This window comes from Coenobita brevimanus, chromosome 1, assembly GCF_032717465.1.
Source record: "Coenobita brevimanus isolate Jiangsu-jjx chromosome 1, ASM3271746v2, whole genome shotgun sequence".
NCBI lineage: Eukaryota > Metazoa > Arthropoda > Malacostraca > Decapoda > Coenobitidae > Coenobita > Coenobita brevimanus.
The window spans coordinates 64459639-64474618 of NC_136954.1; the positions used below are offsets into that span (position 1 = coordinate 64459639).

General features: G+C 41.4%; 1 protein-coding gene across 1 annotated transcript in view; it reads right to left on the minus strand.

Moving 5' to 3' along the window:
- The window catches only part of LOC145400495 (glutamyl aminopeptidase-like), an 87407-nt gene that overhangs the window by 61385 nt on the left and 11042 nt on the right, over window positions 1-14980 (minus strand). Inside the window, exons 2-4 of the mRNA XM_080273039.1 lie at window positions 8343-8487; window positions 7087-7251; window positions 1324-1417 (exon numbers count right to left, since the gene is read on the minus strand). Coding sequence (XP_080129165.1) covers window positions 1324-1417; window positions 7087-7251; window positions 8343-8487 — 404 coding nt within the window. The remainder of the gene's footprint in view (window positions 1-1323; window positions 1418-7086; window positions 7252-8342; window positions 8488-14980) is intronic.

Genomic DNA, 14980 nt, shown 5'->3' on the forward strand with positions numbered 1-14980 from the left:
ACTGATATATAATGAGATAAATAAATAAATAAATACACTCTCATCATCTTCATTATCCTGATTTTTTCAACCACTAAAAATGCAATGAGGTATACAGACTGAAGGATAGGTGGACAGGTGGGTGGGTGTGTAGGTACAATATAATTATAGACGGAGTGGCTGACACAGCCAGAGAAATAGACTGAGTTAAGGATGGACAGTCAGATAGACTGGTATACAGGAAATTAGGAAGATATGAAATTAAAATGCTCAGTAATTCAAGGAGCTAGAGATGAAGCTAGAGATCATGATTATGTTTGGTGAAGGGACAGAAATAAATTGGTAAATAAAATAGTAAACAGACAGATGAGTATGTGGAGTTATGGATGGATGGACAGATAAATGAAATACTGGCAGACAATATACCGGTGGACATAAACAGATGAAGTCAAGGATGGTAGTCATGTTGGAAAGAAAGACTGAAATGGACTGATGAACAGGTGAACAAGCACACACACAGGTAGGTTAGTATGGAGATTGTCAAGTACTGCAGTGTATTTTATGAGGCTGCTGACAAGAGCTATTCCAGTGCAGTGGGTAAAGCAAGCATAATTTATATGTTCAGTAAAAGGTGGAGACACCAATGGAGATACTAAATGGCAACACTCACTTTTATGTGTTAATGAGTAAATACATACAAAAGAAATTAAGCCATGCTTGCTCTTAAAGAATCCCCATATTGGGGATGGCCATGGTAAAGCTGGTGTTTCCTATGGACTGGAAGGTAAACTATGTGCTAAACCAGCTAATTACTTTCCAACAGTTGTTTTAAAGTGTTGGAAAGAAAGAAATTTGAGATGTGTAGTAAGATCTGTAACACTGTAAGAGTCTCATCTTGGACTTCAACTTTATGTACAGTCACTCAGAAGAAGGTACTCCAAGTGAGTGTACTTGTGGCTGAATGTTCCCTGACTTAATTATGATGACTATGTGACTAGTTAACAAGCTTGCAGTAACACTTCACTCTCATGGTAGTATCTCCCAGGGTTAATGGTAGCATTCTATCCAACTACTACCTTAGTTTAAAGGTTCAAATACACAAAAATGTTCTGAAAATTTCACGGTTCCCCTTTCTTTCTTTCTTTTTTCAAAATATTTATGAATCTGATTTACTCTATGGATATATGACTTATCAGCAAATAAATTAAATAAATAATAAATAATATATATATATATATATATATATATATATATATATATATATATATATATATATATATAATTATAAAGTATAGATAGATAGATAGATAGATATCACCAAACAACCACCATACTTAGGCCTACCTTGTTTTGGCAGTGGATATTCAACCTGGAAGTAGTCCTCGAAGTAGTTGAGCACACTGACGCCCAAATCAAGGGAGTAGTTGGCTCTTTGGATCTGAGGAGAAGGTGGTGAGATTAAGCAGATTATAAGCAAGATATGGCATATTACTGTACAGACAGGACTGGGTGAAGATGAAGCTGTAGAGATTGCGAGTGTGACTAATGACAAAGGACAATGGCACAGAGATAAAGGGGAAACGGCAGTTTCTTGGTGGATCTGGCAGGCAAGATTTGGGACCAGATTGTGGATATTAAGAACAGACTAAGACCACAAAAATTTGTGAGATTATATGTGAGAATAATCTGGATGCCATTTAATTCACTCTTACCATTTTTTAGTTTTTGTAATACTTTTATCTGTAATAACATCCTCTTACCTACAAGTATCTCCCCTTACTTATAACTATATTTCCTCTTATCTACAAATTCCTCCTATTACCTGCCTCTTATCACCCTTTTTCTACCTGGTCTGGCATAGCACAGATCCTGAATTTCATATCAAACAGTGTCAAAGTTTCAACCGGTTCAAAATAACCTTTGTCTAACCTATTTTTAAATTCTTTCATCTCCTCTTATTCCCTTCTATCTCTCATTATCATCCAAAATTACCTGGTGAGGCAAGACAGACCCAGTATTTTAGTCAGGACCATGTAGGTAATAGAGTTACGTCGTGAAAACCTATCGCATATCGATCTATCGTATATCAATGTCAATTTTACATGCGTTCATTAAGGATACGCTGGGAGTCAACGGCCATGTAACCTAATATCTCAACACAGCTGCCACTCACCTGTAGTAAGTCTAGGCCAATCCAAGCCACCATTAAGCTTCCCCCCCCCCCAGGGTGGGGGACTGTTGAAGGGCATGGACAATCACCCTCAGGAGGAGGCGAAGAGTGATGGGGAGAGTGAAGGAGTGAAGACATGACAGAGCAAAGTGATGAGGCTGCAGTATAACACATGTGTGTAGCAGTGGGAGGAAGTACAGGAGTGTGCCTGGCAGCGATGAAGACATGACAGACAAGACAGAGGCAGCTGAGGTAGGACATAACATTTGCACCCCACTCGTTTATGGCCTCGGCGCTTCCTTTCCTCGGTGCTGGTGGTTGTCACAAAGGCCATCTTGGGTCAAACATCTGACTGTTGGCTTGTGCATGCAGCACTGCATATGCATCAGAGTGTCATACGAGGCCACTACAGTTATTGTATAAGTGACTTTTGCATTCTTTAACCCGAAACTGGGTATAACTTTTCTTTATTTATCATTCTATCAATTTATCGATTACCAAACGGCCATATACCGGGTCGTGACTGTACTTCCTACAATCTTGAGTCACAGTTTCACTGTGTTTGAATCAACCTTACACTAAATGAACACTATATTATCAACTCTAATATAATCTGACACATTCTTATCTCATTATCACATTTCATCTCCCAGGGTATGCGGCTGGAGCCTGTATCCAGATCAGGGAAAATGGATGCCCCTGCCCTGCATAGTCCTGGGTCACCTTTGGGTAAGGTGTTGCACCTGCTAGAACACCAAAATGGTAGTACAGTAGGTGGATGGTTACTAATTGTCCCAGGAGGTACTACTATGGGAGTGATGTGGGGCAAAAGCCCAATAGCTGGCCTTAAAAAAAGACTCCCAGTCATAGAACTCATCCACATTAATCAAGTGGTCACAGTCTAGGCTGAGATTACACCTCATACATATCTCCTATACACAAAGCATAAAGAAAAATGCCTTATGCATCACCACTGGCTGAAACAAAACCACTCCCACAGATAATACTCTGAAACTAAAGTCCTCCCTGCCAAAGACTACATTGATATCAGGGGCACACGCAGATTACTTATGTCCAGCTTGTAGAACAGGATCACATAATATATCACACATAAAGGAGCACTGCACAGCTCATGCCACACTAAGGCATAGACATATCAACAGTGTAGGGAACCTATGGGACAACCCCAGGTGTGGTTGCTTACCAAGATTGATAGGTCTGCTCAGTCAGATTGACTGGGGTTGAGCAACAACAACAATAACAGCTCATTCTCTTGGGAAGTATGCCTCCTCCATTTTCCCTGTAGCGTGCCATGTGGAAGGACTCTGTTCTGACCCCGGAGAGGTGCTGTCTGCCACAGGAAGGTGGCTGCTTGCTTGAGTTTCCTTGGCCAGACAGACAAGGGTAAGGCAACACCAACTTCAAAAACCTTTTATTTCCTCATATCCTCCCTTATCTCTCCTTATCTGGGATGACAAAGATCATGAACTTTTCTGGTCAGGAGGGCTAATAGAAGGTTAGTGGGGAATGTTAAAGCTATAGGAAGCGAGGAGTGTGTGCAGCAGCACAAACTACTGACTTGTAAAATGGTGCTTAGAGAACGAATGATGAAAAAGAGGACTTATGTACCTAGGAGGAAAATATGGAAGCTGGAAAACCAAGCAGTAAGGGATGCCTTCTATAGCGAGATGAGGAGAGTGGTGGCTGAACAGGGAGCCGCAGACAGAGGCGTTAATGAACAGTACAGAGCCCTCAAGAACAACCTCTTGAGAGTTACTTATGTAATGTGCGGTTGGACAAGAGGCCCACCAAGACATTAAGTAACTTGGTGGTGGGATGAGGGTGTAGAAGCTGCAGTTAAGGAGAAAAGAAGGCTTTTCCAGGAATGGAAGAAAGGTGGTAACAAGGAGGAATACTTGGCTGCCATGAGTAGGGCTAGATGAGAAGTATACAGGGCGAAGTCTAAGTCACACAGACTTTTACTTGATAACCTAAATCATGGGGAAAGGAGAAATATGATATTTAAGGTGGCAAATCAGATGAAGAGGGATAATCGGGATATTACAGGTGAGCAGTGTGTGAAGAATGATGAAGGAAGAGTAGTGGTGAATAGTGGGGATAATATAGATGCATGGAGAGAGCATTATAGCCGGTTGTTGAATGAGGAGTTTGACTGGGACAGGGAAGGTTTGGACCTAGCAGATCCAGTGTTTGGCTCTTGGCCTTTGATTGATGCTGCTACTGTGAGTGAGGCAATAGGCAGGATGCAGGTGGGGAAGGCAGCAAACGTGTCTGGGTTGACTGCTGAAATGTTGAAGGCCTCAGGAGATATAGGGGCGAGGTTAGTCACTGACCTGATAAATATCATTATATATGACAGTGTTGTCCCAGACGATTGGCTGAAGAGTGTAATTGTAAACGTGTACAAAGGGAAGGATGATGCCCTGGAAAGAGGGAATTATAGAGGAATAAAGCTTTTAGATCAGATAATGAAGGTAGTGGAGAGAGTTCTAGAAGCTATGATTAGAGAAAGAATGAATACTGATGAGATGCAGTTTGGGTTTATGCCAGGCAAGGGGACCACTGATGCCATATTCATTGTTCGGCAGCTTCAGGAAAAATATACTGGAAAGAAAAGGGATCTGTATTTTGTTTTTGTTGATTTGGAAAAGGCCTTTGACAGAGTCCCTAGAGAGGTGGTGAAGTGGGCAATGAGAAAGCTTAAGATCGAAGAGTGGCTGGTTAGGGTGGTTATGGCCATGTATGTGGGTGTTCGCACCCAGGTAAGAGTGAATGGAGATCTGAGTGATGAGTTTGCCGTGAACGTTGGTGTGCATCAGGGGTCAGTTTTGAGTCCCATGTTGTTTATCAAGGTACTTGAAGCCCTCTCATGTGACTTCAGAAACGGACTTCCGTGGGAGATGTTGTATGGTGATGATTTGGTGTTGATTGCAGAGAATGAAAGGGAGGCGGAGGAAAGATTTTGGAAGTGGAGAGATGGTATGGGACACAAGGGCATAAGGGTAAATGCAGATAAAACAAAAGTGATGATATCTAGGGTTGGTGGCAGTACAGTCAAAGACGAGGGAGAGTGGCCATGTGCAGTTTGCCACAAGGGCGTGGGAAGTAATTCCATCTTGTGCAGTGTTTGTGATAAATGGGTGCACAAGAGATGTAGTGGTATTAGAGGTAGACTACGAGATAATGCTGATTTTATGTGTGAGGCGTGTCGGGGAGAGCAGGTGGAGACTGTCAGGCGTGAAAGGATTGAACTTGCTGGTGAATCTCTTTGAGTGTGTGGAAGAGTTTGTTATTTGGGAGACATGTTATGTGCTGGAGGTGGGGCTGGAGCTAGCTCTGTGGCTAGGATGAGAAGTGGTTGGAAGAAGTTCAGGGAGCTGTCGCTTCTCCTGACACTGAGAGGATTCTCCTTACGTGCTAAGGGGTTTCTGTATGCAGCATGTGTCAGGAGTGTGATGCTGTATGGTAGCGAGGCCTGGGCGGTAAAGGAGGAGGATATCTGCAGGCTCAAACGTACAGAAATGACAATGATTAGGTGTATGTGCGGTGCGTCCCTGAGTGCAAGGCCTGGGGGGGCAGGGTTTACGATGGAAGAGTTGAGAGGTAAGATGGGACTGGAGTGTATTGGTGTTGTGATGAGGAGAGGTAGATTGAGATGGTTTGGGCATGTGGAGAGGATGGGGGATGATAATTGGGTGCAAAAGGTGAGAAGTGTTAATATTGGGGGTGGGGTTGCAAGGGGTAGGACGTGGAATGAGGTCATTAAGTGTGACCTCAGGGTTAAGAGACTGAACAGGGAGGCTGCCATGGACCGTGCAGCATGGAGAGCCGTCATTAGGTGACCAAGGCCGACGCATGCAAGCTTGTTGGAGCCTTCAAAAACGAAACGAAATGAAACGAAACCGAAACGGGTCCAAGCTTTAACGGATTCAAAAAGTGAACCAAATTACTTTTGGCAGCCTTCATACAGTCAAACCCATTCTTATCTTTCCGTAACTGTTACCCACCTCTTACCACTCCTTATCTATCTGATCTGGTATGGCACAGATCATGAACTTATCATGTATCAAGGCTTTAACATGTTCAACACAGCCTTATACTTAATTCACGCATCAGTTCTAATGTATTTCAGCCAATCCTCAGCTATCTTCTCTTATCGCCCATTATCTATTCAGCTGAACATAGCATAGATCCTGAATTCTTATTCTGAGTAATGACATCATTTCATTTAGTTTATAAAGGCTCCAACACACCTGCATGCACCGACTTTGATCACCTAATACTGGCTCTCCACGTTGCTCGATCTCTGGCAGCCTCCCAATTCAATCCCTTATCACTGAGGTCACATTTTATGACCTCATCCTACGTGTTTTTCATTTTGTCTCTTGTAACCCTACCCCTGATATTTACACCTCTCACCTTCCATACCCTGCTGTCATCTTCCAACCTTTCAACATGCCATAACTATCTCAGTCTACCTCTCCTCATCACAACACTACTACATTCAAGTCACATCCTACCTTTCAACTCTTCAGTCACAATCCTAACCCCCCCCCCCAGGCCTCTCATTCAAGGATGCACTACACATCCATCTAATCATTATAAGTCTTCTATGTTTGAGTCTATAAATATCCTCCTTCTTTACTGTCCAAGTCTCACTACTTTACAGCATTACAATCTTAACACATGCTGCATACAGTGGCAACTTAGCAGGGAGGGTAAGCCCTCTCAATGTCAGGAGAGGCAACAGCTTCCTGACCTTCCCCCAACCACTCCTTACTCTAGTGACAGAGCCTCACCTCCAACATATAAAATTCTCCACAAAAAACAAAAGTAATTAAAGTTACCTTATTATAATTTAACTCACAATCATTTCTCCCTATATTCCCTTACCTCCCCTGACCGTCCCTTATTACCTGGTCAGATGTGGCATAGACCCTGAACTTCTTATTGTCCTTAGTTAAAGATTCCATGTGTTCAAAGTCGCACACAATGAAGCAAGCCAGGTAGGTGACCATTGGGACACTCTTGACAAAGATTACCTCAGTCAGGCCACTTCTGGGGACATCTGGCACCTCTCTCTGGGGGCGTGGGGAAAAGAGAGGAGTTAGAGATGTACAGAAGGCCTTAAGGATGCATAGATGGACTTGGGAGACTGTTTTAGGTGAACTGGCAAAATATCCACATTGCCACTTCACTCCAGAGGGCATGTGGAATTTCCCTCCAGGGGCTTCGGGAGAGGAACATTTGGATGGTTTTAAGGAAGAGAAGACTATTTTAGGTGAATCCTGGGACAGACTTGGCAAATATGACCTTACTCAGCCTGCTTCATGGGGCATCTTGGATCTCAGGGGGGTTCTTACTTCATCATGTTTCGGAGTGAATATTTCCATCCATCCATATACCCATCACCCAATCCTCTTCTACCCCATCAACAGTAAAAGCCCGTGGGTAAGTTACACATACCCAACATGCAGGCGATCAGCCTTACTAACCCCTGAGCGGTAGTATGAGCGCATTAAACTTCAGCTTCCTTTTGGAGATAAACCCTTACAGGCTCAATCAAGCTGAAGTGCCTTATCCTACTATCAATAAGGTTACCATCCATTGTACCACAGCATATGGTTCCTTGGTTTACAGGTAACCAACTGGCTTGTCACTACCATATGTAGTCACCCAAAGATAGCATTAAATCAATGAGTGGATGGTGGATACCCCCACCTACTACAGTACTTCCATCATGGTAAAATCTGATATCAACTTATCTCTATTTTCAATGGAAGGTATAGAGAGGAGCCCCTAATCATATATATATATATATATATATATATATATATATATATATATATATATATATATATATATATATATATATATATATATATATATCTATATACTGTATATGTAGAGAGAGAGAGAGAGAGAGAGAGAGAGAGAGAGAGAGAGAGAGAGAGAGAGAGAGAGAGAGATTCTACCCTCAGCTTTCTGTTACCCGTAAAAAACGATTTAATTGCGCCTCAATAGTCTCCAAAAGTGTGTATGTACTGGACAGAGGGACTCTATAGTACATGGCTGAGAGAGGTTTTTAGAACTCACACTGTCACGCAGCTTCCCAGAAATCTAACAAAAATAATGAGTCTACCCATACAAGTCTCCAAAAATCTGTATATACCTGGACTGGCATGTTTGAGAGTGCAATATATCCTGTTGATGGCCTCACAAGTGTGGTGGAGAAGGTGCTCTTGAAGGAGGGTTCGTCAAAACAGGGGAAGGCGCTACGGGCGTCTGTTGGCTGGAACTTGCTCGTGGCTATGGATCTAGGGGACGAATAAAATGCATTAGGCTGGACTGGCAGCTAGACGGTAATGGTAACAGCCAATCCAGTACTACCTTTAGTGATGCAAGGCTACCATGGCCAAGAAGTCGTGGGAGACCATCCCATGAGGAAAGAAAGAACCATTCAACGAAGATCAAGATACCATCACAGGGCAGTTCCTCTCTAGTTCGGCTAGGCTAGAAGAAACAAAGGAGACCCTCTACCATATGTGGAGAAAAAGAGAAAGAAAATAAAAGAATCAAGTCAAGCAACTGAAAAGCAAATTCAAGAGAAGTTTGGAAGGTGTCGTTGAAAAGGCTACTCCTCCAACAGTCATCACATCACATCACACCATCCACTGTCTCTAACAGCATATACATGACTGAAAAACTTCCACATAACTCTTGGACTTCATTTACATAAAAGAAAACCCCCCATATAACTCTTAGGTTGCATTTACACGACATAAATATCTCCATAAAACTCTCGGACATGAACTATAGCATGTTACCCAATGGCCAACAACTGAAGCATTATTTCAGGCAACTTTACCATGCTATACAAAAATCAAGTAAAAAAGATTCAGACGGCAAGAAGAGTGTCCATGACATTGTTATTTATTGAAAGATGTGGAGGCTATGCTTAACGAGACCAATATATTCAAGAGGTGGTGAACACCCTGCACCCCTGGTAGCACTGCATGAAGGAAAAGCCTCCGTATGCTATATTATTTATGATGGTATAAATGGGGGAGGAAAGAAAGTATCATGTTCGGCTGCTGCTGCTGCTGCTGCTGCTGCTGATGATGATGATGATGATGATGATGATAATGATGACGATGATGATGACCACACTGATGACAATGACGATGACGACAACAATGATGCAGCAATGACAATGATGATGCTGGAGAAAAAAATGGCTTCATGAATAAGGAAACAGACGAGTGTGGAATATTACCAACAATCCTATAGAGGTTTCTTTTGAAATGCTCTGCTGTAGTGCTAGTAACAATATCCATGGGGAGTCTGTTCCAGGTGAAGCAGATCTGGTATGTGAAAGCTTTCACATATACTGTATCATAGGTGTACCTAGGAAGTACAGACACCAGGCCTGTTGGCCCATGGCGAGCATATCTGTTGGAAAAAAAAAAAAGCTAATTCTACCGATATCTAACCAATGTGTAAAAGAAAAGGATATAAAAGAGGAAGGCTCTCCCCCACCCACCAAACCATCCTGTTAAACCGGCAAGATAAAGAAAAAAAACATGCCTGTTAGAAAGAACAATCATAGAAATTTTTATGCACTATGCAATCTCTCTTCAAAAGATCTGTAAAGGACAGAGCATACACAATCCCCTACTGTTCTTATTATTCAGCAAACGTCTAGCTGTCGTCACTACGATCATACTCGTACACTTCAACCTGGGTATAAATAACAATTATTTACAGCTAACAGCCTCAAAATATTTGACTGGCAGAATTTTAAATGTATCAATAGTTTTTGCGCTAACTACTGTTGCTAGCAGCCTACTCCAATATTCCACAATCCCGAATATTAAAGTATTTGTTCCCTATTACCCTGGAGGCAAAAGCCACTTTTTCTGGTAAACCAGGCATGAGTTGTTATAAAAGGTCGTGACATATCATTTTAATCTTTGGACCCTCAGGAACAGTATCCAGGTGCACAACCTTCGAAACCAACTACTGCTGGGAATCCAAGATGGCTACCGATATGAAGATTTGTCAAATAAATCGCATGCAATCATATTTACTCATGTTTTTAAGGCCATCTATATTATACTATTTGTCTTCAGAAAAAAAGGATTTTGTTCAAAACTACAGAATATTTTATAAACTTAACAATGTATTAAAATGAACAACACATCCTTCTCTTTTTAGAAAGTTTACATACTTGTAATGACAGAAATATTGCAAAAATAGTTCATTCATTCATTCATTGCCAGACGCCATGTATCCCAAACGGGGTGGACAAGGGCTTAGAGTTAATAGTTTTACAGGGAGGGGCACTAATCCTCCACCAACCCCACTTGACACGTAGGGAGAACGTTATGCCAACAGCATCTGGTGTTCCCAGGCGGTCACCCATCCAAGTACTAACCAGACCCAACGAGTTACAGGGTGTATAAAAAACACACATCAGAGAAATGCCAGTAACTGGACATATCATAAATATAAGCTCTTATATCATCCTAATAATATTCAGGTAATTAAATATTTCATCCTTACACCATAACATAGTTTATGGTGTATGAGATTAAGACAACCGTTATAACAACTAATAAAATAACTAACACTGAGATTTAGTCCAATACAGAGATAATCCTGTTCAAACTGAGAAAAAGAAAATACAACATTCATAGAAAATCTAATCAGAGTCAGAGCTATCCTCAACATCTTGGAAGTACTGAGATCTGGAACAGCTCTCTGGAAATCCACGGCATCCGCAGGCAAGATAACATGGAACATTCCGTTTGGCAGATGGGCAATTTCTTAAACAACTTTTTTTTTACAACCACAAGAAAGGGATGTAGGCATCTCTTGTGGCCACAGTTCTCCAGCCACTGGAAATAGCACAAGTTTTGCTTGCTTTGCTATCAATCCAGCTATGGAATGCAAAGTTTTGCAATGTGTGCTGATTGTTGCCAAGGCAGAACCTTTCCGATGCTGCATAAAAGCTCTGCATGGAGATTGAGAAGAGTGGTCTTGTCGGTTAACAATTTCTGAGTGCGAATCTCACTTTAAAAGACATCTGACATCTTGGCATTCTTTGTGTAGACGGTGGCAAGTAACTTCTTAGCCTGACTGATAACATCTTCAGTTATGATAGCATTGACATCACTGCCAAAGTCTTCCTAAGGATCCCGCTAAATTTTCTTACTTGCTACTAACCATCCCTTTTTGCAGGTAAAAAAGGGACTGCTGGTGGTATCCCTCCCACCTGCCTGTGAACAATTGGAAGTGGGAGGCATCTGTGTGGTTGCAGTGCTTTGGCAATGTTATGTGTGGGAAGGTAAATGTCTGTTCCTGGCTTGACCCAGAGTTCAGGAAGATCTTTCAACACAGTGGATGCATAATAACGATAATATATATAGAGGACAATAACATCTGTATCACTTGAATGAACAATAACTTGATCAACTTTGTGTACTTGAAGCCTGTACAGGACATGCAAAATAATACGAGTATCTGCCTCTTCATGTATTGATTCAAGGGCAGAGACTGCACTTCCACTTCCACTCTGCAACATTATTGACTTTGTTTCTTCACTGAAACCACCACCCAGATAAATTCTGGTGCTACCAGGACCTGAAGACTGGAGTTCATCTTGACACCGTTTATCAAACAAGTAGGCAAGTAACTGTGCTTAGTAGAGAAAGCAAAGAATGCTGAAGGATCTGGTGCTTTGTACTGGTGCGACGCATCATATATTTTTATTGTTTTCAGCTTACCGGTCCTCATATGTCTTGCTGCTTCCTGCATAATTTGACTTCTGTAGCGATCAAACACAGGTGAACTGCCACGGCATTAGCTGGAACTTCACTGAGAATTGCTTGTTTGTATCTAAGTGCAATGACAGAGAACTTTCATCTTTCACAAACGACAAACGATGCACCCAGTGCATGACATCGATCACTAACGCACATGCTTTACTGTGCGGTGGCAACCTTTCACAACTGCTTATGCCTGTATCCTCCTTTATAGGTTTCACAAGACTTGATTCTGTTCCACATATTCGCGTAGTGTCATCTTCATTAAATATGGATGGAGGGTAATTACTACAATCATGGTTTTCAATGTACTCTTGTACATCTTGGATTTCAAGCTTACAGTAGTTGATTTTACAGGTAAAGGTGTCAAATTACTGTACTCTGAAATTATCAAAAATGAATATGTTGTCCCTAAAACCCACAGGAAACCTGTTATTACACTTGAAATTACTGCAAATTATGACCAAATATGAACATTTACGGATATGGCAGCCATCTTGCATTCCCAGCTTACAGTAACTGGTTTCTAAGGCTGTGAACCTGGTGAGTGTGTGGGTGTGAGTATATAATCATGCATATAGTGCTGAGGTGGGTTACCTGCAGGTCTTCAAAGGCAAATGTATGCCTTTTGAATTCATTCCATACAACAATAACATCAGTATTCTCACTGACCTAGGAATTTCCTTAACAATTCCTCCTCGGCGTTTATTCCACACATTACTTATTAATATATTCTTATGTCACTCATGCAAAATGTGTCTGTATTAAAGAGATATTGACAACATGAGAATACAGAGTCGTAATATGCAAAAATAAACTTCCCCAAAAGTAATGCCACTAAGCCTACTACACGAACGAGAATACGGTTCTGTGACGATACAAAGTATGTTATTCTGTACTGTTTTGCGGGAAATCAGTGGAATATCGGTTAGCACATCCAGCTTGCAACTGGAAGAATCCATGTTCCATTCTAGAGCCGGTCGGACTGTTGGAAAATGTTTGTCTGTCCTCTGTCCTTCTTCAACCCACCAGTACATTTAGGAAACTGGATGTAGGACAGGGCTATGTAATCCTTACTACTACTACTACTACTATTATTATTATTATTATTATTATTGTTGTTGTTGTTGTTGTTGTTGTTGTTGTTACTGTGTAGTGTACAACTCTCATGTGTGGCGAGGCTCCACACATACAGCTCTAGTCAACAAGGCGGAGTCAAAGACTTTTCGTCTCATTGACTCTCCTCCTCTACTGACTCCCTTCAACCCCTGTCTCTTCGTTTCACTGTTGCATCTTGATCTCTTTTCTATCACTACTTCAATGGTCATTGCTATTCTGAACTGCCTGCCTGCATCCTTTCATCACTACGGCGGCGCGTAGCACCCGTCTAGCAAAAAAAACTCTCATCCCTATTCTGTCCAACTCTCTAATGCAAGAGTTAGCCGTTACTCTCAGTCCTTCATGTATGCAGCAGGTCAACTCTGGAACTGTCTCCCTCTGTCTGTGTTTCCTACTGCCTATAAGCTCCAGTCTTTCAAACGCAGTGTGTCCAGGCATCTCGAAATGAACGGATCTAGATTTTTTTTTTTTTTTTTTTGAGGGAACAATTGGCGGACTCCTGGCCTTTGGTTCCTTTTTCTTTGCATAAAAAAATATTATTATTACGTGGGAACAAAAGTTTAGGATTAAATTATCTTTATTATTATTATTATCATTTGACATCTTGGGTAATCCCACTGATCTGAACCTCCTCGATAAAGGTCCTTCATATTTCACTCTTGCTACTACCTAACAATATATTTCGATCAGGATAGTGCACAAGCAGTGATGGAATAAGTCAAGGCTATGAGTAACACCTACAGTTCGAAAAGTATATCCAAGAGGTGAATATAATTGCTGATAGACAGCAAGAATAAAAAGTACGTCATCTGAATGAAGGGATAAATACTGATTAAATACCAGAGATTGACAGATTAATTAAACGGTCAAACTGCTATACTGACAGATACATATCATAAGACTGGGATGATATTTCTGGGAAAAAGTTGAGTCTCAGTCGATATGTGTGAGTTTGTTCAGACGGTAAATCACAGTACATGAAGGTTTTAATACACACGTGTACACATGTGCATTTTAATGAACACATGTTACTGTTCACCTTCGGAACTGGCTATGCCACATTTAAGGTGACACTAATACATACATATACACATCCCTTATAAACACAAATAAATATACGAACAAGCACATACACACAAATGCTGTACACATACTACATGCGTACACTGAACGACTCGTACATAAATACACAAAGGTACACACACACACACACACCATCAATGGGAAAAAAAATTCTCTTCAATAATATCGTGTGAATATACTGGAAAATTACATCTTTTTAAAAGATTTTTTATGTTCATTTGCAATCTCTCTCTCTCTCTCTCTCTCTCTCTCTCTCATTTTCCTTTTTTTTTTTTTTTTTTCTTCCCCTCCCCTTTCTCCTCCTCAAACCTATCTGCTCATTCTTCTCTTCTCTTCTCTTCCCATTTTTCTTGTCCTATTTTCCTCCCTTTACCTATCTGTCCATCCAGCTACGTATTTATGACTACCTATCCATGTGTATCTACCCATTCCTTCATCTATCAATGTATCTATCCATGCATCCACCTATCCATCCATCCGTTCATCTCAACGACTTGTTGCCCACTCCCTTGTTCCCTCTCTCTCCTCTTCTCCCTCTCCCTTTTTGCCTCCGTTTCCCTCCAAGCTTCCCTCTTCCCTCTCTCTTTCTCTGTCTATTTCCCTCCTTCCCTGCCTCACTCTTCCCTTTCTCTTTCTCCGCTTCTTTCTCTCCTTGCCTTCCTCCCTCCCATTTCTATTTTTTCCTTCCCTCCTAGCTTCAATCCCATCCTCTCTCCTTCACTTCCTCCCTCCACTCTCTCCTTCCTTCCCACTTGATGTTTTCCCTTCCTCATTCTCCCTT